A 27,492-nucleotide genomic window follows, 5' to 3' on the forward strand; every position below is an offset into this window, starting at 1 on the left:
GAATGAAAACTCGTAGAAATTTCGAATAAATCTCCCATATTGAATGAAAATGATCTATTGAGAATTTTTAGGGGACTTTAGCCCTTAGTTTGAATTATTTCCCTCTGACTTCCTTTACGTCTAGCAGTTCTATACTATGTCGTTTTTAGAATAATGTGTCTTCAAACGAAACCCCTACCGAAGTTATTGGATCACATCCTACCATATAATATATTCAAAAAATTTCGCAAAGATACGAAGGCAGGCTATATCGTCATCCAAACAAAACAGCTATTGAACTTTTAAATAATATTAAAGAATTTAGGAAACTTAAGAGGAAAAATCCTTGGGAGCTTTTCACTAACGCTGATTCCGATTTTTAAACAACTTGCATAACTTATTTCTCATCTTTAAAGACAATCTTCTCACTACATCAGATCTTCACTCATCTCACCTAAGTGATATATATGAATGCCCTTTTAATCTTAGTTAAGTCTTAGGTTAAGTCTCTTTAATTTTATGATAATAAGCAACTAACCAGTCGTTGCTTTACCATACATTATTTCTAACTTATGATAATTGTATATGTTACAATAAATAAAACTCTTCAAAAAAAAAAAAAAAAAAAAAAATCCTACCATATCAAAACTACTACATTCGCAACAAAACTCTCGGGACGGGCACTGAAAGTAACGCGCTTCCAACTCGGCAACGGAGGTTCAAAATACGCGAGCGTCGCGTGCGAACTGACACGAAGTGCGAGACGGAGATGCCACCGTCACGAACGCGGCCCGCAGAACACTGTCGCGCAGCGGGCTGCGGGATGCTGCGAGGCGTCGCGCGCGCCTTCAGAGCTCGCGCGCGCAACCCGTCACCCGCACGCAACTCGACGGCTGCATCAGTCACGGCGCAGATTTCGAACCTCCGCCACGTCATGATGTAGAATCAAGCAACTGTTACCCTGGATAGTCATTATTTCCTCAAAAAGTAAAAAAAAAAATCTTCGACAAACCCGCCATCCCTATAACTTACATGTAGTGTGACAAGTAGTAGTTACAAGTAGTGTGATGGGCAAAGGCTCATATTACAGTAATTTTTAGATCTTTTCTTGAGACTGATAGGGTCCACTGAAAACAACTACATCTCTTCAAGTTATAGAAACTAGCATTTGTGACTTGAGGAAAACAATAATTTAATTAAAAACTGAGAGTAATGGGCTCTCCCTTCGATCCATCGGTGTGCATGGTAGGGAAATATTTGGATGCTGTTAGTCACGATAATGCAAACTATGGTGTAAACGCTGCTTCCTTGATAGTTTGGCACAACTATTATGGTGTCCTTTTATCGACGTAATTTACCTGAATTACATTTATTGATGCTTGGGTCAGACAGACTGACAGATACTCGGACTGATATAACCTCACTTCTGAACAAAGACATCACTTGAACATTTCAAGAGAAACTAATGAAATAGTGTATCGGGCTCTGGCAGAAGACGTGCGACGTAATAATAATATAAGTGTGTAAAAATATTATTTAGCTTCTACAGAGAATTGAACTCTTATATTATAATTAAATCATAAATCTGTTCTCAACTAGTTAGAGTTGGATTGGAAGGTTGGTAACTATGGAAATTTTTTTCGTTCCCGAGACTGGCTGAACTGAACGGAATCGACCAATGGCATTGAACCACTATACCGGATTTTTCTAAAATTCAAAACATTGTAGCTAAAATTTTGAAAGTTATTTGCCGATGCTGAATTATCCGAGCATTGAAACCCTATTAAATGTGGTAGAAATGAAATCCTCATATCTTCAAGCATGATCCTTTGTAGGTTTCATTAGAATCTGTGGCCGCGTAAGCAAGAAATCTGTTGTGAAAGGTGATCATGTCGGTTTCCCGCTACTAAACGGCCCATGTTACAAAAAATATTTGTCATTTTGGGCCTTTAAGTGCTTATAACTTTTTGAAAACTCAATGGATCTTAATGAAACTCTTCCACTTTGTAGTCCTAATTGAGATGCGTCCGTAGACACCAAGATCGACACCAAGATCGTAGGAATCCGTGCCATCGTTTGGGCTGCAGTCGAGTTCCAACCGAATCAATTTTCAGAATAAGGGAGTTACGTGTGTCTATGGTTGGCTGCCACCTTTTTCGTTTGGAGGCTTTCCAGTGTTGTCGAGTTTAGACTTTGTCCGGAGGTGGCTACCGCCACCCATGATATTTCCTTACATTTTGTGATGTTCTTTTCTTGATTATATCATTCAAATTTATACCGAAGTCTAATTATGTGGATGCAACGAGCAAGTGAACAAACGTTCTAACTCTTCAGAATATCCACTTTATAAAGTGAATAAATTATAATTTTTCTGTAAGGCTTTCATTGTGTTTTTTTTTATTTTGTATAGATCCATGCATAGAGTCATCGTTCAGTTGAAAGAAATAAACTCAACTCAAATTACGTTGGATATTAGAGTTTTTTTACTGCTATATAGTTGAATGATGTAGACGATTTTAAATAATTTTCGCAAAAATTTAGCATGTGCCATGGCAGTGAATTCAATAAAGTCTCTTCGAAGGGTGATAAAAAATGCGAATTTTGTGTATTGCCATTTTAAAATTTATATAATTGTAAATTGTGTAATAATTTCATACGAAACGGTGGGATTTTTAAGTTGGTAAATCAGCTTATGTGAGGTCATGTGTGAGGTTTGCTGCACTCTTGAGGACGTCAAAAATGCTGCTCCATTGCATCAACTGACTATTTGCAGGCATTCTAGAGGTGAAAAACAATTGTTCCAGAAATTTGAGAAATTTTGCGATTGTTCAGCCTCCCTCTTATTTATCCACAAAATTAACAGAACCTTTTCACCGGATTGTTACCAACCCGGTCTGCCATCCAGTATGGCTCGCATTTGCTAGGGTCTTCTTGAAGGCCTCTGCTGAACCTGCAAAGATACCGTGGCCATTAATTAAATATTTTTGCAAATGGACCGAGTTTAACAGAAAGGAACCAAGCCCTGATTTTTCTCCCGATTTTTTTTCTGCGAGTGAAAACTAGCCCTTGGAAAATTTCAAACAACAGCGTTGGTTTGCTACATTTTGATAAAATAAAAAAGGAGTGGACATAATGAAACACCGCCAGCAAGATACGCGTTCCTGCAAATTCACCGTTATAACCTGCTAATTTTATAGGATATTTGCAACGTTCCAAATTGAGAGACGTAGTTTGGTGCTTCTCCACCTATTTGCACCTATTGACCAATAATTCCTAGCCTCTTCCCTATGAATATTTTATTATTGACTGGAAAAAATTGACAATGAAACTGTTAAAACATTATCCATTCTACGAGGATAGGTGTGTAAAATTGTCTTACTGTTGTGCAAATGAGGAAGTAAAAGTTGGAAAGCAAGATACCGCTGGGCATTAAATAATGAAATTTAGACTTACAACCTTTCGCCGTATAGCGATTGTTGTTGCACTCTGCCGAATGGTATGACAATTCCTGACTTTGGTGGCATGTTCCATGTTCCTGAGAAGATTTTATCCGCACAAGCGTCACTGAAAATATGAAACAAGGAAATTAGAGGTGGCAGTAGAAGACTTTTAAATTTATTGAATTTTTGATCTCTTTCAATCCAGATTTCAGAAAAAAGAGTCTCTATATCTCATGAGTAATGCAGTCTCATATACTTCAAAAGCGATTCAAGTAAAACTGGTTCGTTTTTTTGACGAAACTTCTTGGAGGAAAAAAAAAAATACGATAAAAAACTTGCCGCAAGTGACAGGATTTTTTCTGTGGGGTTGTCGGCAAGAAGGAGGGACAGTTTTAGTCTGCGCATTTACTGCGGCGTAAGTGCATTTTGGGCTTGACGGCACTTGCCTTGCCGTTGAATGGGAACTTGTATTTTTTATTTTTCAAGTTTTTAATTGGTTGAAAATACATTTTCAAAGTATTTGGACAAACTCATAAATATGAGTTCAAGTCATGAATGTGAATTTTGAGACAATTTACTCACCCATAAGGACATTCCTCTAGAATATTGACACTGCGAGCTATAGCATACCGCGCTTGCTTCCTACCTATTTCTGGTATTTTCTTCGTAATGTCAAAGGGTTTACTGAATTTTTTGCTCAAATTTAAGAGCACAAGATAGATGGTATTTTTATCGGACCTGAAAAACACAAGTAAAAAAATAAATTAAAAAAATTAAAAACAATTTTTAGATGCAAGTTGAAAATTAGACTCTAGATAATTTTTGAAACTTGTATTGTTACATCAATGAAGAACTATGTAACTAATCCAATACCGTATTCATACATTATGAAATAACTTGTTGTCATGTTGACAAATTCGATTACCCTTCTTCTATTTCTGGTTCTATTCTTAGGGAGAATTTTTTTTTTTTTTTTTCGTATTTTTATTGCATGAATTTATGCAAATTACGTAATGAGGGCTCCTACTATTTTTCCTGTTGCTACTATTTTGCTAGTATCACACCATTAGTGATGTAAAGAACAGAAGTGGCTAAAATAACTAACCAAACAGTTTTTTAATTAAAATGAAGTGATCGAGGTAAGCAATAATGAGGAGCACGTTTCATTACACTCAATTCATTTCATTCAAATTCATAAACATTCCTTTGATGTTTTGCCGGTATAATAGACCCATGCAGTCAGATTTGTTTACACATATGGCTTACCTGGTGAAGGCGTAAACTTGATCGTTGATTACGTAAGAGCTGAATTTCCCGTCCACAATCGCCTCCGTTTTTTTCAACTTTGCTAGCTCCTTGAAGTTCTTCAAATGATTTGGCACCCTGTAGCAGGAGTTCTGATTCTTAGTCTGTGTATCCACGTTTATCAAATAGTAATTCACATTGACTGGGAGCCAAGGTTTGTCATTAGTGGTAAACCCTGAGGACAAAGAAGCAGACGAATATTACGTTATACGATTTGATTGGCTTTTGCATTGCGTGGTTCCATGTAGGTACTGAAACTAAACAAGTGAACATGTTTTTATTGTATTGTATCCGTCCTGGCTTTTTTCATTCAAAAAGTATAACCGATATTTTCTTACAAGATTTTTTAGAGAGTATATTTATGAAGACTCGTAAAAATTCAAAGTAATGACGATTGGTTCTCCACGTAGAAATATATTCAGGTGTGAATTTTGCAGCATTGGGCGCCAAGATGAATGTTCACAAGTCCCACCATTAAAACGAAGTCAATTTTTATTTATTATGAAAGTAATCTGTCATCATGTGTTTATATATAATGAGACGAATTTTCACCTCCAGGGCCGTCCCTAAATTACGACGTAACACACTTTTTGGCATTTTTGACCCAAATGAGACAGATTATATGGACTCAACCAAGAAAGCTAACTGATAAAACTAATAATAATGATCAGTAGTTTTTAACTTTTAGATGTATAAATTTCGGTATTTCATTTTTCGAGGATGGGGGGAGGGGGGGTGTAGGACCACTAACCAGCGTTCTTCTCGATGTTCCATTGGAAGGGGGTGCGGTGTGGAGTACGATAGTCATTACGGAGTATTTCAGAGCAATCATCCTTGTCCATGTTCCAGTAGCTGTCCATACCAATTTCATCACCATAATACACAGTCACAGTTCCTGGCAACATTATGCTCAGCATGTGTAGCTGATCCACAGCTCCTCTCCCACCCATGCGGGATGGAATGCGCGGCCAGTCATGATTACCCGACTGAAAAGTGAATTAAGAATTTGTAACATATAGATAGCGATCATACGTAGCATATAATGCCCAGAAAATAAGATGCAAGTGCTCTTATTCCAATGGAAACTTTGCTTTAGAAAGTGTGATCTATTGCTTGACAAGCTTAAAGACCTAAGTACGGGATTCTCCTTACAATTTTTTCAAACCTGAGAAATCAGAGAAAAATACATGCGTGGCATTTAAAGGCAATTAAAGGCATGTGATTTAACGGATAAGATTAGTCTGTTACACAATTTCTCCAATAATTATTGAATTTAGGAATTGAGGAATTTTCTTGTGCACAATTTGCGCAGTAGTTCTATGATTATCATTGTAAATAAAATAATCAAATTCTGGACACCCCCTAAGTCCCCGTGGCTTTTAACAGTTTTTCTTCACTGTCAAGATTGTGCAATTCGAGCTATAAAGGCGGCAACTTAAATGTATCACATGCTCTAGTATCTCAAAGTAACGTTTTCGTAAGTAACAGATGAGGAAACTCAGTTTTCCTTCAAATCAGTGGTTATGCAATTTTAGTCACTCGGGAGTTAAAATAATTGTATCACTTAGTTTAGTAACTATGCGCTCCGTTTATCGTGTAGGACTCATAAGTTTGTAATTAACAGATATAATCCACAATGTTTATAAAACCGGAACAGTTTTAGACAAGGAGAAACCTACTTGCCATAATCACGCGTTGCGCCATAATGTTACAGAATTGATATTATGACAATGGAGATTTCAACTTCACGCAAACGTAATATCATTTTGACCTCAAAACCTACTTAGATACACGCATGTGAGCATATTGATGCAATCCCGTTAACAATATCGTTTTTACGACATGTTGACACCATTTTGTGAAAAAAACAAATCTGTAACTTGTTGATTTCATGACAGTGTCTTTCACCATCTAATTTTTAGTGCATACCATGTTCCTCACATGGACAACATATTGACCCATGCATGTTTCATAACTATCCATGTTGGTAACAATATAATCTCAACTTGAAACCAACATGACTATAGTTTTAGCAGATCTTTAAGACGGGAACAACCTAGGTTGTCTTTGCAGCGCCCTGAGTCTCACAGAGAAAAAGGATGAAGACTTAATGAGACCCTCGATTAATTTTTAGCCAAGTCCCCATTTGGATACGATTTCTTGCAATTTTTTCTCACCAAATACATGGTATATTAAAAATTCAAGCGACACAATCACTGTCGAGAAACTCCTCATGAACACTTACCACCCAGTTCGGGAATTGGTACCTCTTCAAGTTGGCTAGGTATTCAACAATGTTTCTGTGGAGAGACGGTGCATCAGTCTTGTCATTTAGATCCGTAAGGAACCGGAAGTTGAAGGGGAAGTGTGCGCCCGGCTCAAACACTGAACCATAGTAACGCATAGTGTCCTCGTGATTGGTGTAACCTTCGGTCGTCAAAAATCTGGAAAATGATATCAGAATTCAATTGCAATTTAAAGTTCGCATTTTTGCAATTAAGTTTTCCTATGTCGTATAGTCAATGCGTATAGGAATTTAAGTTGTCGAAAAATGAAGGAGCTATATTCCTAGTAAAAATAAAACATCCTATCAATATCCGCCCTTGGAGGACGCTTTTTGTTGTCAGAGGACGATTTAAAATTATGAGGGTACGCATAAGTACAAAAATACATAATAATTTTTAATAATTTTTATAATAATAATTTTTAAATAACAATGATTTTAAAAATATTTTCAACCAATCTCACTTTAAAGTGAAATTTGCTATTAAACTGTAAAGATGCGATTCAGCTTATCAATCAAATTTTTACGCGTCATGGGCCTCAATGCAGTTTTAAATCTTGTAATTTGTTTTCTCGAAATATTGAAAATGGTCATACTCAAACCTTTCACTCACTGAGAACTGCATTAAAAGAAAGAGGCGAAAATGTAAAATGGAACTGTCTATAAAACAACCACAAAAAACGTCCACTAGAACCGAGAAAAATCTTTTGGGAAACTTTATACTCTATGATATTACTTGGATAAGTTACAAATAAAATTTGTAGATTATATTTGTGTTCTCTTGATTGAAATTTTAATTTTGATTTCAAACGAAGCACTCTTATTTAGTCGTTTTCCCTCTGCAAAGTTATTGACATCCATGACTTACATTTCACTGTTTGGATCCTCTCCTCCGAGCTGAGTGAGAAAAGCACGTAAATCCTTGATCCAATCGTACGTTTCAGGTTGGTTTTGAGTGTACTTATGGCTCTCCTCTTTATTATCCTGGTATGACTCGTCCTCAAACAAATGAAGAACAGCGTCCAATCGGAAGCCTTTCACTCCTTTTTGAACCCAGAACTTGAGCACTTCCTGCGAATTATGAATATATCATGTAATTTTAGTTAAAAAATTAATTTGCATTAAGTGTAAGAAAGCAATTGAGATGAAAAGCTCATATTCTTTGAACATCTTAAAATAGGTTACTTCACATACCTTTAACGCATTCGTGACGTTTGGATTCCGCAGATTAAGATCGGGCTGATCATCCATAAAAGCGTGGTAGTAAAATTGTTTCCTTTGCTCATTCCACTTCCAAGCAGACCCAGGCACGCCAGGCGCGAAAATTGACTCCTGAAAATTTACATAAAGATCAGGAATGTGTGGTTTATGGTTGAATTAAAGAATGCATAGATATATATAATAGTTGGTGACTATAATATAATTTTTAAAATTAGATTAAATGTAGGTCATACCCAATCATTTGGTGGTGCCGGCTTTCCGTCTTTATTTTCTTTATTTTCTTTCCCATCTTTCCAGACGTAAAAATCATCGTAGGGAGCCTCTTTCAAGACAGATTTTTTGAACCATTCATGATCTTTGCTCGTATGATTTGGAACAAAATCCATGATCACCTTCATGTCTGTGAAAAGAGATGCAAAATTGGAAGTAGTACTTAAGATTGAATGATTGATGAATTGATTTGATTAAAAATTTTCCACTTAAATATTAATTTGTACTATTTTAACTAAAAATGTTATTTCTTATTCTTTCCTTCATTCAAGCTTTAAATTACAAAACGATTAACAGGGGGATTGACCGCCATAAAACGGGCGAGTGTTTCTAAAAAATTGGTATAAACCACAAGTGAGAGGAGATGTTTTAAAACAAGAGATTAAAAAAATATGATAATGAAATGTATAAGAAAAAAATTAAAATACTAAATAAGAAAAATAATGAAATTTGTTAAAATGTATGCGATACGAATCAAGTAAACGGTTTCATCCAAAACATAGTTGACTAATGTCATATGATTTCATGACAGGGCCGGATTTACCTACTTGCCGCCCATGGGCCGCCTGTATTTTGCTGTCCCCTTCTCATTCGTTTAGAACTAAGTGAACCACATTCACTAAGAGAACGTGCAGGAGGGGGAGGGGAGGGGTGCATAAGACGCGTTTACTCGTGTTGGGCACATTTTTTGCGAAAGCCTTGTAAGCGCTACTGGCAAAAATTCACGGAACTTTACGTGAAAGTTAAGTTCCGTAAACCTATCTCTGTGTGAACAAGGCCTTCTATTTGTAAGAAATGAACGTAAAAATTATGCAAGAGCAAACATAATAATGTGGTTTAATAATTTTAACTTCCGCCGCCGCGCCTCGCTGACCGCACTGTGTTTGGCGCTATGCGTTTCACGCCGACCGCCACTGAACGCACTGTGTTTGACGTAATGCTGGAAGTATTCATGCAGTCTTGTAGGCGCTAATATGTGTTACATGCCGACCGCCGCACAGTGGATTAAGTCAATCAGAGAGGTCGGACATGAAATTTTTGACAAAAACTGCAAATGTTGATGTTTATTTCGTCACATTTTAAAGTTCAAGGGGTAATACTGGAAGAAAATTTCACGAGAAAACCAATGGAACCACTTACAGAACATCAGATTCTTGTATAAACGGAGTCATAAGCGTTTAAAGTTTCCAAATTTGGTCCAACCTCTCTCATTGACTTGATTCACCGTGCGCCGAGCTGAGGGCCTCTCCTTTTTATCTCAAGTCCTCATCACCATTGCTCTCTGCGCTGCGCCGCTCCATGCCAAATTGCGTGTTTGGTTTCTCTCTAAACTCGACTAATTAAAGGTGTGCTGTCTCTTGTGTCACCAAAAGACCATTTGTAATTTTTTTTTCTGAATCCGATTTTTCTTATACCTGCATTTAAAAAAAAAATGCAAAATTTGCCGCCATGGGCCGCGGCCCATGTGACCACCCCCTTAATCCGGCCCTGCAGCATTGCCTCTTTACAACCATGTCACTCTCGTTCCGAAAAATGGTAACCTATCTTTTTTGCTCTCTATCTTGACCCTACGCCATTGTTACCCTATTTTTACCCCAAAAGCTATGAAATAAGCGTTTTTTTCTCACTTTGTTCGGTTGACACAGAATTCTCGAGCAATCTTACGAACGAATCAAATAAACATAGAAAAAATACATCTATATGCAGGAAGAGGATTTTGGAAATCGATTTAGTTAAGTAGATGGTGTCTAGCGAGAGTATTTGAGATAAATAACAGCCAAATATTCACTCGAAATGCAATCTAATTGTCATCAATGGAGGTTTATCGTTGACATCTGCTAAGTTTTATGACACATGCTTTACTTTAAACGAGTCCGCACTATACGCTTGACTTGCATTGATGCATATCCTATCAATGGAAGGCATTTACCACGAGTCTTCAGTAAATATCTGATCGCATGGATGTAATAAGTACCTAAGTATGAGTAATATGACATCAACCCACGTTCATTTTATAAAACATGCATATAATGCGCATGTAGTCTATACATCTAATATCCAACACATGCAGTATAAGGGTCGTACGTTAAATGACAGTGCACATAGTGACGGTGTGTGTGAAAGGGTTGTTGCAAATACAGTTGATTAGGTATTTCAATTAAAGCAGCCATGTCCATATGTTATTGAGAATTGATACGGATTGTGGCTTACCAGATTCTGCGAATGTTTTGACCATAATTTCGAAATCCTTCATTGTTCCATAGACTTTGTCAATGCCCGTGAAATCGGTGACATCGTAACCGTTGTCCACCCCGGAGGACGGGTATATTGGATTTAGCCACACAGCATTTACTCCCAGTTCCTTCAAGTAGTCCTTTTTCGCCATGAGACCTAAAGCAAGAATGTATATTTGTGTTATTTCTGAGTGTGTGTGACTTAATTGAGTAATATGTATTACTTGCGCATATTTAAGAAAAGGAAATCCAAAAATTCAACTTTAAACGACTTTCAAGCAAGGATTTGTAGTGAACCCGCGACGGAAAAGACTTGTGGCATGCTCCTCATTTCTTTGGGTCAAAACAATCAAAACGCAGAAGAAGAGAGGAGGACAGGAGGAGTGGGGAGAAAGGGACAGATAGCTACAAAGAAGGAGAAACGAAGAATCAAATAAGAAATTTCGAAAATCAAATGCCTTAGCATGGGCTAGTAAATCAAGGTAATTTGAGAAGTACGGATTGGAGGTTTTGCAGGAATGGAACCAGTATTTTTCTGAAATCAGAGACTATTTTGGTTGATCTGGTACGAAATTGAGTTGGTCCATTACAACTTTGCGTTAATATTGACCTGAAGTTTATGTCAGCGACACAAATCGTGCCAATCACATGTTGTAATGTTGACCAAAACTTAGACTTTTTAATCTCTAGGAAGTTTTACTTTCAGCCTAAATTCAGACGCGGTGACCATGCAATAGGATAATTTGGAGATAAATTTTAAGAGACATTTTAGAGAAGTTACTACTAAACAAATAATTTAGGACGAATCTCAACGATTCGTGAATATTAGAAAAATTACGCCCGTCGGTTTTTTATCGTAAGCCACGATGAACTTTCCAGAGTTACTGCACGTATGTTTTCAGCGTTGCGTATATGTTAAAAATGTTCTTCGTTCAAAGTTCCCTAAGGAGGGCTCACTTTCGATTCCGGATCTATGTAGATTGTCCAATCATCTCTCAAACGCAGAAGTGCAGAGAAGAAATCTAGTTTTTCTAGTAAAATGATGTTGAGGTTATATTCTGAAATGAAATGAGTTAAAATGAGCAACTCTCATTCAGAGGAATATTTTGAAATGCTATGTGCCTTCGTACACAGAGGTTTTGCGTCATTATTCACCGTTACAACATGGGTGAATTGCGTTTTTTAGTTGTTTTTAATGCCATGATGACGTAGTCTCGGTGCAGTGACGTACTGCTTCAACGAGAATTTTTATTGAGTATTTTACCAACGAGGCAACCACCGCGAATCGCAACTTTCATCGAGTATTTACTTCCCCATAGAGCGTGAAGTGCAAATAAATATTGCATGCACCTAACCGAACTACCTACATCTATGTATTTAAAAAAATGGTAAGACTATACATCATTAAACATCAATGAATTTCTTATGTTTCCTACTTATACACCAGGCACGCCACAATTTTTGTGTTGTGGATTTCAACAATTTGTTAGATAATTATTCTGATGATTGAACTTTTGAGTTAATCGAAGCCTTAATTCTCCTTACGTCTCCTTAACTCTCCAGTTAAGCCTATTATTCTCTTTTTTAGATTCATTTCCGCTGGATCCTCTCATATTGTCACCTCTCTGACGTAAGGGCGTATCTCAATTTCCACGTGAGCTTAGTTTTCCCTATAAATCCAAGCTTTTTCGGGTTCATGCAGAAAGCGAAAAACGCCCTTACTTCAGAGGAGCGACGAAATTGTTCTTTTCTAGTTGATATAACTAAAAACTTCCCGTATTAATATCATTCTAAATAAGGGGCTTGGAGAACAAGGCGCATAAATGTAGTTTTTGCTATTTTAAGAAATACGTATTTAAAGTTTAAAAATTACATGGATCCACATATGGCGGGAAGAAAGTTCAAGCTGACTTTTTGATGCTTAAAAATTGGAATTTGGGAGCGAATTTTTCACAGAATATGCATCAAAATTAGTTTTACTTGAAATCATCAATATCTCAATTTGTTCAAAAACTGCACTTATGCGCCGTGCCCTCCAAACCCCCAATGCAATTTGTAAATTTTGTCTTATTGAAACGGCAGTTACCTTTCAAGTCACCGATGCCATCTCCATCAGAGTCCGCAAACGATTTCGTATAGCACTGGTAGATAATCGCGTGCTGCCACCATGCTTTCTCTGGAAACCAGGTTAACACGCCAGAAATTGCCGCTAAAACACTCAGTAAGAGGATAAAAGAGCCCATGGTGGAGGGCCCTAGCTCCGCAGCTTTATCCTTCACAAAGAGTGCGAAGCTCCGATGATAAAACTGCAAATGATACCGCATGCTGACGCAACTTTTATACATGAGCTCACCTTGAGCCCCGGCTGGATCTGAGAAAAAAGTTTTAGGTGGAAAGCTTTCCCGAAAGACCGACACACGCTACTCCCCGGAAAAAATCGGAAAGCTTTTCGGAAATCTAAGGTTTGACACTGTTGTAACATTTCTTAGGAACGTTGCTTGAGTTTAGTTAAAAAGTTGAACTAAGTTTGCGTCTCAGTATCTCACTTGATGGTAAAAACGTTTCATAATTCATTTTTGCGTGGTATTCCGTTTCTTTAAAATCAATTTTTGATACATAGGTTCAAATAATTTTAAATAATATAAATATATATGAGTCGCTTTTATAGCGCTCTCTGGCGCTCTGGGACGCCTAATCGCCACAAAACTCGGTCCTCCCACAATCCATCAGGGAGTTGACATTACCTCATTTCATTTTAAACCCCCGTCGCCACCCTATAACTGGGGGCTAATAATTAAAATTAATACTTAAACTAAAATAATATATAATAATTAAAATTATTACAAAGTATGTCGAGGGCAACTGGAATGGATTCTTTGTTACGACCTGCCGGTCTCGAGACGGGACCGTATGGAACGTAATGGAAGAATTTGTAAGGTATATTAAAGGTGGAAAGTAGTACTGCGCACGATTTCATATCAAGGCACTTAGTGTGGTATGGACATGTGTAAATTAAGAATGTCGGATGAGAGGTTGCCCACACAAGTATTGAAATTAGTACCAGTGATGAAGGCAATTGGGACGTCAATTAGGTGGATTAATCATCAAAATTGATTTTTCTAGGTATACCAACTAAAAATCTAGCATGAAAAACCGAGTGATACTTCAGTCGATATTGAACACCAAACGCACATAACTATATCCGTGCATGACCGAGCTGTTCTTTCTACTTGACCATAATTTGAGTTCTTGATTGGGGACAAAATTAATATTTATTGAGATGATCGGTTTGTAAAGTGACTCGGATATATTTTCCCATATCTCTCGTTCAAAATAGTTCCCCTGTCATTATATTGATATTGCATATCATGTTATTCGTTTTTGTAGCACGGTATCGAATAATGCTAAACGGAACTCCAGTTCTCGGTATCTTAACAGTACTTCGATAATTTTCAAATGTGAGGTAATTACATGTAAAAGAAATTATGAAATACCGCGAACGAAAGTGTGGCACCGTTGTAAAATACCGGTAATTGGAAAGGCAGTAATTTTATCGTGTGCGTTCACTGCTTGTTTTTTTACGGAAAATGCTCATTAGGATTAATCGAACCCTCCTTGGAATTTTTAAAAAAACTCAAGGTAATTCGAGGAATATGGCGCAGCTCAAAATACGTGACGCAGGTATGGAAGCATACTTCCGAGCAATTTTTTTATAATCATCTTTAATCACCTCAGAGGAAACTGATGGATTTTCCTCGTAAGCCTTGAAATTTTTCCGATAAAAATGAGTAGTAATTCAAGCCGTTTAAGATGAAACATTGGAATAACGAGTTTGACTCGGGTTTTCACGCCGGCACTGATCATCGTGAGACATAACCAGCACAAAAAAAAAAAAAAAAAAAAAAAAAAAAAAAAAAACTCCGGCCTCGGAAACCGTACTTACGAGTTATATTATGGACGCACCGTCCGCGTTCCGGGCTCAGAGGCCGAAAGTTCCGGGCGTAGCACCCGGAGCAATGGAAGCTACAGCTCTAGCACTCGGATCTTTCGGCCTCTGAGCCCAAAACGGACGATATGTCTATATAGCCCGTAAATTTTTAAGCGTGCCAGTAGGGCTCGCTTTTTGAAATCACTCGGATGTACCATAGTACAGCACACCGATCAACCAATGCTATTCAACGGGCCGTCCAAATATTTTTTTCCTCGGACCCGTTTTCTTGTCTTCGAACCATTATACTGTCAAGCCCTGATGGTCTCTTACCAAAAAACCGAATGAACTGCTAATTGGGAACCCTTTGAGAACATTTTCCTGTCAAAACCGTATTATTTCATTTGACAAAAACCTCATAGAAGCTTTCTTACGCTCGGAGGACTCAACTCTAGAACCTTCTTTCCCGCCAAAACTGTTTAGCCAATGAGCGTCTTGCACTGCAAGTGCAATCTGTGATGAGCCTCGTGACTCTTTATACCATGTACTAACCATGGCCCCTGCAGAAATCCACTCAAACCACTGCAGTTATCTCCCGATATAGCTTTGGGTGTCAGGTTTCGAGCAAGGCAATAAAAGACGGCGAGGAGAGGGTCGCCTCGTCGAACCTATTATCTTCCACGCCCGATTAACCATTCACCGTGACGCCAGGATCCACCGAATTTTCACAAAAATTGTTTTCCGTCTATTTAGCGAGTTTTTCCTTCCTTTCCGTTAAAGTACAAATAAAAAGAGACCTCATTTGTAAAAATCGGCCGAATAGGAGAGAAGTTACAGTTCGAAATCCAAAGAGATTAACTCAACGCGATTTCGATGCACGGCAGTTCGCCCAAATCACGGTCGTGCGAAATGCCGCATATCAGCTTAAAATCAAGATAATTGGACGGAATCTTTAAAATCAATTTACATTCAACGTTCATGAATCAATATTTTCTCCCAAATTTAGCAAAAAGTACCAATTAATGCAAATAACAAAGACGTGAAAATAGTAGGTATGTGTCCAACATTTTAGTTATTCGGCACGCTTTTCCAACATATTCATGTTGGATTTTTCTGCTTGTTTTTTTTTCCAGTGCAACTGCGGTGGAAATGAGACTAATATATATTTCAAATACAGATTTTTCATCATTGAAGAATGAAATATGCATCACATCATGCCACTTTCCTGATGATTCTCCTAACGTGGCGTTCCACATTTTGATTGATTGCAAAAAGTTTTATGATACAAGAAATCCATTACTTGATTCTTCATTGAAATCAGGGTAATCTTTTGTGTCATGGAACTACAGACACTAGAGTCACACACGTCCTAATGACGTACTTTTTGGGCAGGCGGCATAACAGCACTTTCAGTTCCAGGCGTCCGAATTCTTTTATGAAGACGCTTCATGCGAAATATGATGGATCAATGGCGGAACTCTCAAACCATACGTTTCTAAATTGCAAACCTCGGTATTTTTAGAATAGAGAGAAAACTGTCTTCTTTTCTAGTCCAAGAAAGTAGAGGGGAAGTAATTCTTAGGAATATCTAAGAGGATAAGATGTTTTTAAGACTATCAGTATTTTGAATGATATTTTTATTTGTCAAGAAAGATGATCGAAAAACCGAGGTAGAGGCTTTTGTATTCAAAAACCAGCACTAAATTATGAGATAACGGGTTTTAAAATGAGTTTTTTCAAACTTTTTTTTTTGCATTTGGATCCATTTTGGATCAAACATTGTATACGTTGCAGGTACCTTTGATGCCTGGATATGTCTTGACAAAATCACAATCGACTATACCAGCACATGCAGACCCTGGTAAAAATTGGCAATAGGAACTGCATTTCAAAATACCATAGGAGTTCTTATAGCCGACTAAAGAAGGCTATTGAAAATCATATAGCCGGGCTATACGAAGCTATAAAAAAGTATACGGTCGGGCTATAGTTCCTATCGCCGGGCTTTACACTTTATCGCCAATGGCTGTAAAAGGCTATAAGAAATTGTGTAGAAATTCGTGTGCCTTGGAAATCATTATAAGATTGATACGGAGCTACCTTAATATTTACTAAACACACATTATATTTTCCTTTAAAACATATTTTTTTCATCAATTAAAATGAGAATTATCCGTACAAAGTGTGCAAACATTTCAAAATTATGAGTTGAAAAACGCTGACTCCGCAAGATTAAATATTAGAGCCTAACACAAAGCGGAGCGGCGACGACTGGCGCCTACAAATCTAACAGGGATACTTCACGCATTGCGCAATGCGTGAAGTATCCCTGTTAGGTTTGTAGGCGCTAATGCGCGTTTCGCGCTCTCTGCCCGCCCGCCGCGCGTCTGAAGCAACTATTCCACACCAGAGGTATTGCACAGAATCATAAAAAATTGAAGGCGCTCCAACATATTAAAATTGACAGGCATCCTTCAAAAGTATACGGAACACTCCTCGCAAAATAAATCAAGATACTACGGCACAAAGAGAGAGTGGTGGTCCAAAAACTAACTAAGTCCTAGTATCCATATTTAGTAACGTTTAGCATAAACTTTATCGTCTGGCTGTTGCTCAGTCGCCGTCGGCTGTAAAAGGCTAAAAGAAATTGCACAGCCGGCTACAGAAGCTATTGGAAATCTTACAGCCGGCTTTAGGTCTATGGTATTTTGGAACACAGATTCTATTGCCAATTTTTACCAGAGGAACTGAAGAGATGGAAAAAACCCGCTCCTTCAGGAAAATCATCATTAACAAGCCTTCGGAAGTCCCAAACATCAGTATTCTTCAATTAAGCACTTACGCATGAATGCAACATTGATAATAGAAGGTCATCCTCTTCCCTATAAATGTCCTCAGTTACGGACATGATATTCCAATCCAGTTACTTTAGCTGCCTGAATTTTGGAAATTACTTTCGGCATAATCTCTACTCAAATTTAGCTTCAAGTTATTTAAATCTATCAGATTAGTAGGGAACCGATGCATAAAACAATGCCGAAAAATTCATTCTGCCGTATAGGTATAGGGAAATGCGTAGGTAGTGCACACGCCAAAAAAGTTTACGCACTTTAAGACTGCGACAGAAAATGCGTCATCCTGCTTCTTGCAATTACTTTACATGTTAAGATGACGTCAGAAGACCCTCTGTCGTAGTCTAGAAGTGCGTAAACTTATCTGGCGTAGATTCTACGAGTGTGCGTTTGGAAAAAGGGCCCATCCTGGGATACCTGCATGCAAAAAATAAATGAACAGGGAATGAAAAACCAATATTCTCAACTTGGAAGGCTCTTACTTCTTTTTTCAAGTTCTATTTCTAAAATTTCCACGCGATTCTCCCCTTGGAGAGCACCAGTGGCGTGGCGTGAATTACGATATATCGATTGTTATGCCATTTAATCCTACGGAAAAGAATCGATAGATAAGGTGTTCGCAGCAAACACCTTAATAATCGATTCTTTACCACAGGTTTAAATGGCATAACAATCGATACATCGCAATTCGCCACTGGAGAGCACGTGCTGCGTGACTGACGATGACGCACGGTATACACAGTGGAATGAATCGTTGGGGAGATCGGACATGAATTGCCTCACTATAACTCTATATTTTGATGTTTCTTACGTCACATCATATCTTTTAAGAGGTGTTATAAAGGAAATTTACGATACAATCAACAAATCCACTTTTAAACTTTTCCGTTTCACATTAGTGAGGAATTGAGTTTTTAAAAATTCCACATCTTGTCTGACTTTTCTCGTCACTTATCGCCACCGTGCGGCGTTAAATACAGGCGCATGGAATTGACTGTGAGATGCGTTTTTAAAATTCTGCTTTTTAAGTGACTCGTATTTTTTTCGACTAAAATATTTTAATGGAAGATAATTTTTTTCGACAGAAATATTTTTATGGAAGATAGAGTATATTTCGCACCTTTTTTCTGCAGCAACATCAAAACCGAAAAAAAACCGAGATTGGTAGATTGGGAGTTTTATCATCGATATACATTCTGTAATGCAGAGGCTGGTGCGCGTTTAGTGTTTAAGCGTGCCAGTAGGGATCATTTTTTGAAATCATTCGGATGTACCATGGTACAGCACACCGATCGAACAATGCTTTTCAACGGGCGGTCCAAATATATTTTTCCTCGGATTCGTTTTTTTTTTTTTTTTTTTTTTTGTCTTTCAACCGCCACACTTTCAAGCCCGGATTGTCATTTATCAAAAAACCGAATGAGCTTGCCAATGGAAACCATTCAGAACATTTTTTGTCAAAATCGTATTATTTCATTTGACAGAGACTTCAAAAAACCTTGTCTACGTTAGAACGACTTGAATCTAGAATATTTTTTCCCAACTCCGTCCTCAACTTTTTAGTCAATGAGCGTCATGCGCTGCTGTCGAGTCTTCTGTAGTCTATTGCACGAAACCTGAGACTTTTTATTCTGCATTAAAATCCGTAAAAAGCGACGCATCAGTCTCTCATGCGATGACCCCACCCCTCCCCCGACACTCTCTCTTGCTCAGCGACGAGAGACCCGCAACCCGTCCATACTAAAGGTCGGAATATTAGGCACCCTTTATCCCTCCTTAATAACCCTTAGTATACCAAACCGAGATTTCTAAGCCAATGAAAAATTCATCTTTCAGCGTAAAAATTTAGTTCCAGCCCAAAATTATGATGAAAACGCACTGAAATTCCTTGATTTTAAGCTGACGCGCGGCCGTTCGCCGCAAATAGCGGACGTGCGCAAATGCCGCATATCAGCTTAAAATCAAGATAATTGGACGGAATCTTTAAAATTAATTTACACCCAACGTTCCTATCCATAGATTCTTCCAAAAGCAAAAGATACCAATTGATACAAGTATCAATGACATGAAAATCGTATGTGTCCAACATTTCAGTTTTTCGGCACGCTTTTTCAACTTATTTATGTTGGATCCGTCTTCTTGCTTTATTCTGCGATGCAGGTCTCTTTGGATGCATAAGTTTAGATGGATTGCCATATTAGTTATAAGTGAATTTTGTATGTCATTTCATACTCTGGCTGATAATGCGACCACTCCTAAGTCACCTGGGAATGTGAATGGAGGGATCGCAGTGGTTTCACTGTATATTTCTCACTGTTTCCCCAAAAAATTAAAGAGCAACTGTAATTTTAAATTTTTGCGGAACAGACGTTATAACTTCTTGGCGAGGAATGAAAGGCAATAAACGGACGTAGGGCAATTAAATTGATAGATGGACGAAAAGCCGTCAGTCAATATTCGTCGCATCGTATGTCGGTTGAAGACTAGTTTCAGCCCCATTAATAATGATAGAGGAAGAAAGTCAGGTAAAAGGAAAAATAATTCCATTTTGACCCCTGGTCCTCCCGGTTTGAGGTTGAGTCAGGGGGCTGAATCCCCGCAACTCGGAAAAAGAAAGACTGTTAAAAGACTTATTAACAAGTGCCTCTGTACAAGTGTATGAGAAAGTCAAATAAAAGAAAAAATAATTCAATTTTTTAGGTGTTTTCCGTGCTATTCATTTACTTTGAACTACTAATATCGATCGATGTGGAACCTTTCGAGACTGTCGGTGATTTTCACATTTCTCCTCACTATCGCGCAAAAGCTACACAATAAGAGAAACGTATAGATGTAGTTCATTTTGGGGAAAGAGTCCTTCCAATGCATTTTTTTCCAAGCGTTGAAAAAACAGGCCACAAAAAAGTGGTCTGCTTGGGCCTGATTGAAAATTTTCTCTTTGTCGAAAAGTCATTTTTTTGTCCCGAACATACTTCGCTCGATAAGGTACTTAGTTCTTCATAAAGAATATGGGGTCGAAGTGCGAACTTTGACGTCATTCAGCAGAACTTGTGTCGACCCCATTCCAAATAAATTGCTTGCGCACATAGCAGGCATGAGAGATCAAAAGGATGAAGTTAAAGGCTATCGAGTCTGCACGCATCAATGTAGAAATAGAGTGTATTTTTTGTCCGTCGGCACGAAGGTTTCTCACCCCGAAGAGGGCATTCAAATTTTCAGCAATGAGGCCGAGTGGAATTTTTTTCAGCAGACAAATTTTTCCGTCCCGTGAGAACTCGTCATCAACAGCCGGATTTGAAGCGGAGAGACATTCTGCTGATTTAATTAAACCCGCCAACTGAATTTTGGAATATAAGTTTTTGGTCAACTCGAGAGCTTCTTTCTGCACTTTTTAGCGGAAGTTTCCGTTCAAAATTCTTAAGAATTGGCCAAAACTTTCCGGAAAATGACGCTCTTTGAAAATACTTATTTTGTTGGAGGGAGAATCTGGCAATTTTTGAGTACTCATGATGGCGTCCTTCCTAACGTAACAGTATTATTGATTTTTCAAGCAAATGCATTTCAGCAAATTCAATTTAAAATTTCTGGAGACTTCAGAGAAATTACTTTTCTTGAAAATAAATATGTTATATGGGGGGGGGGGGGGGATCTGGCAGAATTCGAGTCTAAAGAATGGCGTTCTGATTAGTGTAACATTGACCTGGAGTTGGTCATGTTGACCATGAGCTAACTTTGCTCGCGCTAAAAGGCTTATAAGAGGTCATGCAGTTTTCAGACAGGCGCGCTGCGTGCCAAATGAAGGTTGACTGAAACAATTGACGGCTTTAATGAGGCAACGGCCTTTCAGGTTTTTTATTGAATTGTCTGTGAAAGGCACTCTACCACGAGCCACATTTAAAAAGCTACATATCGACGGTGCAAGTCGGCAATCACATAACTCGTTTGCGGTGTCTGAAAATCTCCGCAACTATGTTATTTTTTTAAAGGAGAACAAATGGACATGATTCCTTGAAGTTTTTGCAGAATTTTCCTGGCACATAGAAGAAAAATCACGGCAGTTTTAAAGAATTACCGTTGAGTAGTTTTCCGTTTAAAAAATAAAGTATGACAGGAAGTCTGCGACGTCGCAAACCGAGTTATGTGATTGCCGACTTTCACCGTCGATATGTTGAACACATGCATGTGTGCATGAACTTTTTTTCGGGGGAAAATGAGTTAGGATTGTATCTAGCCTAGCTATAACTGCAAAATTTTCTCCCGTCAAAAATTCAAAGTCGAGAGAAAACATCGCAGTGTAAAGAGATATCTTGAACAGTAATAACTTAAACAATAATATCATGAACTTTACTTCTAGTTAACATTGAGTGATGTGAGGGAACAAACTTTCGAACCACTTTTCTCCAACCAATCTTGATGAGACTTGACTCTTGTATTGCGGTGTTTGCGTCGTCTCGGCATCATTCACGTTGTTCGTTTCGAGGAATAAACTAATGACTCATTTAGCAATGATATCAGTGCTTAGTTGAACACAGTTAACTTGGGAATTTGTTAATATTCGCCTGAAGGAGGATGAGGCGTGATTTTTAATTGCTTTTTTTCTCTAAACGACCTAATGCGATATTTTGTTGTACCTATCTTTGAAAAGATACGAATTTAATTATTTACTTAAAATAAGATTCAGATTTAATTGCGGCTCAAGAGAATTGTATGAACGTTTTTGAAAACCTGCAGATTTAAACATTTTTTCCCTGGAAATCGGTTTCTCATCTCACGCTAGTCACGCGATTCTCACCTCATGCTTCTCAGGGAAGACTAAGTGAGAGATGACATGACATGAACTCCATTCATGATTCATATGAAGGTCTTTGATAAGTGAGATACATTTTATCGATAAAATCAGCAAATAAAATATTTCATCAGCGACGATGCAGATTCTCTGCCACACTTTAGTTTATTAAAACACGACTTATCACCTCCATTAAATAAAATTTATTGCGATTATTCTCCACCTTCTTTTAAAATTGGAAAGCCTCTTATCGGTGTCGCTAAGTGAAATAAAAAAATAATAAGCGAAAAGTAGGCTTCATACCTTTTGCACGTTTGATTTTTCCAGGCGGCTTTTCGATTCAAAAAGTTCATTTTACCATTTCAACACGTGATAATAAAAGGTCCTGCCTGAGGATGATTCTGTTGAATCGAAAGGCCTCGAATAAAACAATGAAGGTATCAAGCCTACTTTTCACCTATTATTTTATTCTTCGAGAAGGTATAATATTCTTTATCCTCGACTATAAATTACGTTTGAAAGTGTCAAATATCCTCCACTGGAAAAGTTAGAAACGTGGCTGAAATGTTATGACACAGGAATTATTGAGGCACGGGGTTTGGAAGTTTTACCATCGGTACCTATGATTGTCTTTGAAGAGATTCCAATTTTTCTTCGTTTTCGTATGCAGGTAAAGCCACCATACATTCTGCCTCCCGATCTTCCGAATCTCATTTGATGAAAGGGCTCGACAGTACTTTTGATTTTTATATAATTTTTAGGATTTTTATACTTATCATCACCATGGTTTATGCACCGCTTATTTTCCTCTCTTTCAATATGTACATCATAACGGTATTATTATTCGGCAGGGCTCTGCGACTCGTTCAGATTTGCATTACTTATTGACGTTATATTGAGTGTCTATGTACTGCATGCTAATGTGGTTTTCGTCAAAACTATTTTTAGTTATCACTTACCGCTTGTGCAAACTGCGAAGTGCACGTCGCCAACCAAATTATAGTAATGAGCAAAACATGCATTTCTCCTTTGATAACTTGCGGCTTTCATCGATCCTTGCAAATACCAACTGAGTATGCTCATCGAAGTCTAAATGCACAAAGATTAACACAAATTTATTGTAATACACATATATGATGACGCACATTTAAGTTTTACGTAAGAGACAGTTATTTACGAAAATTAGAAGCTGGGTATCGGATCAATTTACCACAATGCTAACTGGACCGAGTTTATCAGAAAGGAACCAACCCACATCAAGTTGAAACTGAGAAAAAGAGGTTTGTATTACTCCATAAGACTCAATGTAGAGAGTAAACTTCAACTCCTCTTTTCACAAACTAATGTATTTTTTCGACTTTGAGTTTTTGACAGGAGAAAATATACAATCAGAGGAACTCAAAAGCATTCTTGACTCAATTCTTCGAAAATGTGGGTCGGTTCCTTTTTGATGAACTCGTTCCAACTGTGCCCTTCTTTTCAGAGCTGTTGATGTTATTCTCCTAAAATCATGCATCATAATGTCGAGTTTTTGTGATAAAGGGATGTATAAACATTTCGGTAAAACTATTTTTTTTTTTTTTGCTCAGTGCTCTCTTAACCGAATTTACTTTCAAGGAAAAGTCTAGAAGATAAAGAGAAAATATTTAAAAAATAAAATGAGTTTTTTTGGATTGTTTTTCAAAGGACGACGGACCGGTCTTATGGGAAAAGTGGGCCCGGTTAAATCGGCTGGCGTTTTGATATGTTGTAGGTCTTAACCTACTGATCAAAAGTGTCAATGGGCATTTCTCCCTGTCTCGAAGTTTTACCCCCCATTTTGGGGGTCAAAGTTGCCAATTCGGCGTATAATTGGCAGTTTTGACACCCGGGTTTATTGGTCGCCTATGAGATTCTTTGATGGTTTCTTGAGTCTTTTGTATCCTCTGAATAGGCTAGAGACCATCCGAACTCAAAAACTGACAATTTTGCCTTATGGGGAAGGGGGGGGGGGTGTTCACGCCACCGATTTCAGAGTCGGCGAGCCTCATTAAACCGATTCTTTCGTCATGTTTTGGAGAATTTTTTATGCAAATGATGGCGACTGCATCTTGAAAGGTCGACTAAGATGCAGCTCAGAATATACCCCCGGGCGGGAGGGGGGGGGGGGGGGTACGACCGAACTTGAGCAGCGTAACTGGCTTGCGCGGGTCGGATCAAACCGATGCTTCTATTATATTTTGGAGAACTTTTTTTCAAATGACTCAGGCTGCTTCTTGAAAGGTCTACTAAGATGCAGCTCAAAATATACCGCCCCCCCCGGGGGGGGGGGGGGGATAGGCGAAAACTGGGCCGAAAAGCCGACCGAACTCGGGCAGCGAAACTAGCTCTCGCGAGTTGCATCAAACCGATGATTTTGTCATGTTTTGGAGTTTTTTTTCTATCCCAATGAAACAGACTGCATTTCGAAGTGTCGACTGAGATGGAGCACGGAATATGCTGTATGAGAAAGGAGGCTTCTCAATCCGCACCCTCCCTCGCAATAGGATCTCTCAGCATAGGTCAGTGTGGCATTGACACTAGTATAGTGGCATTTTTTACCACCACCATCACTCATACATAATTCCGAGGGTCGTTTTAGCTGACACGCATTCCCGACTGAGCCCAATATTTCTATAAGCGAAAGCTAATGGTGCAGATGATACCTACGGCTGAGACTATGTAACGTCGGTTGATTTCAGAAATATATCATCTAGGTGATTTTTTAAATGAAATCGCACATTATTATCGAGCATTAAACAGTTTTGTAGAATGTCAAGAAAGGCAAGGAAGAAAGCAAAGCATTCGCAAAAAGGCAATATATGCAATGCTATCAGTTCTGAAGGTATTTGACGAGTTCTGGGTTTTTCATTCTTTCTACTGGAGCTCCATAAGTAATGGATCAAATCTTGGAAGCTCTCAGTGCAGAAAGTGAGGCGAGCTCGCTGAGATTTTTTTACGTAATCAGAAAATCTAGGTAGGGAAAAAAACAAGGTCATGTACTTCTTCTTTTTAATTTTTTTTCTTTTCAAAAGCAAATAACCCCTCCCCTCGTCGAAATTCTGAAATGCATCAGGATATGCTGAAAATTGAATGATGCGTTAAATGGTATGAAGTTTTAATCGTCCTAGCCACGTTAAAAAGTGTCACTCTACTAGTGTCAGTGCCACACTGACCTATGCTGAGAGATCCTATTGCGAGGGAGGGTGCGGATTGAGAAGCCTCCTTTCTCATACAGCATATTCCGTGCTCCATCTCAGTCGACACTTCGAAATGCAGTCTGTTTCATTGGGATAGAAAAAAAACTCCAAAACATGACAAAATCATCGGTTTGATGCAACTCGCGAGAGTTGCATCAAACCGATCAACTCAATCTCATCAACCAATCAACTCATCAACCGATCAACAATCAAACTCGGGCAACTTTCGCTGCCCGAGTTCGGTCGGCTTTTCGGCCCAGATTTCGCCTCCCCCCCCCCCCCCGGGGGGGGGGCGGTATATTTTGAGCTGCATCTTAGTAGACCTTTCAAGAAGCAGCCTGAGTCATTTGAAAAAAAGTTCTCCAAAATATAATAGAAGCATCGGTTTGATCCGACCCGCGCAAGCCAGTTACGCTGCTCAAGTTCGTCGTCGCACCCCCCCCCCCCCCCTCCCGCCCGGGGGTATATTCTGAGCTGCATCTTAGTCGACCTTTCAAGATGCAGTCGCCATCATTTGCATAAAAAATTCTCCAAAACATGACGAAAGAATCGGTTTAATGAGGCTCGCCGACTCTGAAATCGGTGGCGTGAACACCCCCCCCCCCCTTCCCCATAAGGCAAAATTGTCAGTTTTTGAGTTCGGATGGTCTCTAGCCTATTCAGAGGATACAAAAGACTCAAGAAACCATCAAAGAATCTCATAGGCGACCAATAAACCCGGGTGTCAAAACTGCCAATTATACGCCGAATTGGCAACTTTGACCCCCAAAATGGGGGGTAAAACTTCGAGACAGGGAGAAATGCCCATTGACACTTTTGATCAGTAGGTTAAGACCTACAACATATCAAAACGCCAGCCGATTTAACCGGGCCCACTTTTCCCATAAGACCGGTCCGTCGTCCTTTGTTTTACTATACTTTTATACACCCACATGGCAGAAAATGTCAATTTTTAAATTGTATTATTTATTGAGTTGAATTAAATTCTACCTATATCAACATTCTTAGCTAATTGAGAATAGAGAAAAGGAAATAAAGTAATATAAAAAGGGACATACCTGAGAAAATAGAGGTATCCGCCCGGTCAGGGTGAGCTCCACATTTTACCTCGACCGTGCCCACACTGCCTACGTTGACTTTAATGCGCACAGGAACTTTACAACGGCACTGTGGAAGAGAAAACTTCAGCAAACCCTTGAAAATGACTGTGACTAAAATCTAACCCGTTAGAGTAAAAAAGGAAGGAGCATAAGAGAAATGCACAGCATATTGCAAAAGAAGAATGAGAAGAAGAAGGAAAAAAGGATTTTTTTCGAGCAGTCAATCCTCACTAAAAATTTTAACCTACATGAAGCGATTCAAATGGGACACACAGGCAACCACTTTAGTAAAGGCGTACATTGCCAGTGATGTAAAATCTGCCTCAAAATATGATTTTTCCTTCATCGATTCATTTGCTCTACTTGAAAATTGGTGGCTTGGTTATTATATTCAAAATTTTTGCCTGCATAATTATTGTGCCTGGTTTTCCACTTGACTTGCACCGCGCAGTCTTAGAAAAAAAAAAAAAAAAAATACAAGTTCCTTCATGAATTTCAAAATCTCCAAGAATGACGTCAGGCTTTAACGCGGCTTTTCTATACCTCTCCTTGCTTCCATGCCATGTATTCTCCTTCACTTACACGCTCGATAAGGATTTCTCACAAGCAGTTTTAGACCCTGTTCGTGGTAAAATTAATCTCCTAAAATTTAAATGACATGGTCTAATGCGCTTCTTGAATACACTGAATGTCAATGCAACGGCTACGTACGATCTTCTTAAGGTGCCTCATTCTAATTTTATTTTTATATTTTACTTCTATCTATAAAATACAAACTACTATACCAAGATAGCAAAGTAATGTTTTGCTTTCTACATTCAAACATGCTGATATAGGTTCATAGTCAAAGCTGTGTTTACCTGGATCAAGTGATT

General features: G+C 38.3%; 2 protein-coding genes across 3 annotated transcripts in view; both read right to left on the reverse strand.

The window, feature by feature from the left end:
* Positions 1–791, reverse strand: part of LOC109032944 (neuropeptide Y receptor type 2) — a 90,689-nt gene extending 89,898 nt beyond the window's left edge. The window contains exon 1 of the mRNA XM_019045298.2: positions 618–791. The gene's annotated coding sequence lies outside the window, so the exon portion shown is untranslated. The remainder of the gene's footprint in view (positions 1–617) is intronic.
* A 1,787-nt stretch (positions 792–2,578) lies between these two features.
* Positions 2,579–26,846, reverse strand: LOC109032924 (maltase 2). 2 transcript variants are annotated; one of them, XM_072298314.1, is made up of 13 exons: positions 26,576–26,846; positions 23,259–23,388; positions 12,820–13,104; positions 10,711–10,890; positions 8,463–8,629; positions 8,203–8,340; positions 7,877–8,079; positions 6,970–7,168; positions 5,476–5,710; positions 4,686–4,899; positions 4,002–4,157; positions 3,436–3,543; positions 2,579–2,929 (listed from the first exon to the last, which is right to left on the reverse strand). In XM_072298314.1, the coding sequence occupies exons 2-13, from the start codon at positions 23,380–23,382 to the stop codon at positions 2,836–2,838; spliced, it is 2,103 nt and encodes a 700-aa protein (XP_072154415.1). In that variant the 5' UTR covers positions 23,383–23,388; positions 26,576–26,846; the 3' UTR covers positions 2,579–2,835. The 2 variants fall into 2 exon arrangements, with proteins under 2 accessions (XP_072154415.1, XP_072154414.1); XM_072298313.1 differs by having other exon boundaries at positions 3,433–3,543; positions 26,576–26,842.
* Between the last annotated feature and the right edge of the window lie 646 nt (positions 26,847–27,492).

This window comes from Bemisia tabaci, chromosome 3, assembly GCF_918797505.1.
Source record: "Bemisia tabaci chromosome 3, PGI_BMITA_v3".
Lineage (NCBI taxonomy): Eukaryota > Metazoa > Arthropoda > Insecta > Hemiptera > Aleyrodidae > Bemisia > Bemisia tabaci.

Excerpts from the sequence above, each read along its gene's own strand:
- LOC109032924 (XM_072298313.1), bottom strand. The coding sequence starts at position 23,382 with ATGAGCATACTCAGTTGGTATTTGCAAGGATCGATGAAAGCCGCAAGT. Across the intron at positions 8,080-8,202 it reads ACGTCACGAATGCGTTAAAG|GAAGTGCTCAAGTTCTGGGT; the intron begins GTATGTGAAGTA and ends CATAATTCGCAG. Across the intron at positions 3,544-4,001 it reads CTAGAGGAATGTCCTTATGG|TGACGCTTGTGCGGATAAAA; the intron begins GTGAGTAAATTG and ends TCATATTTTCAG.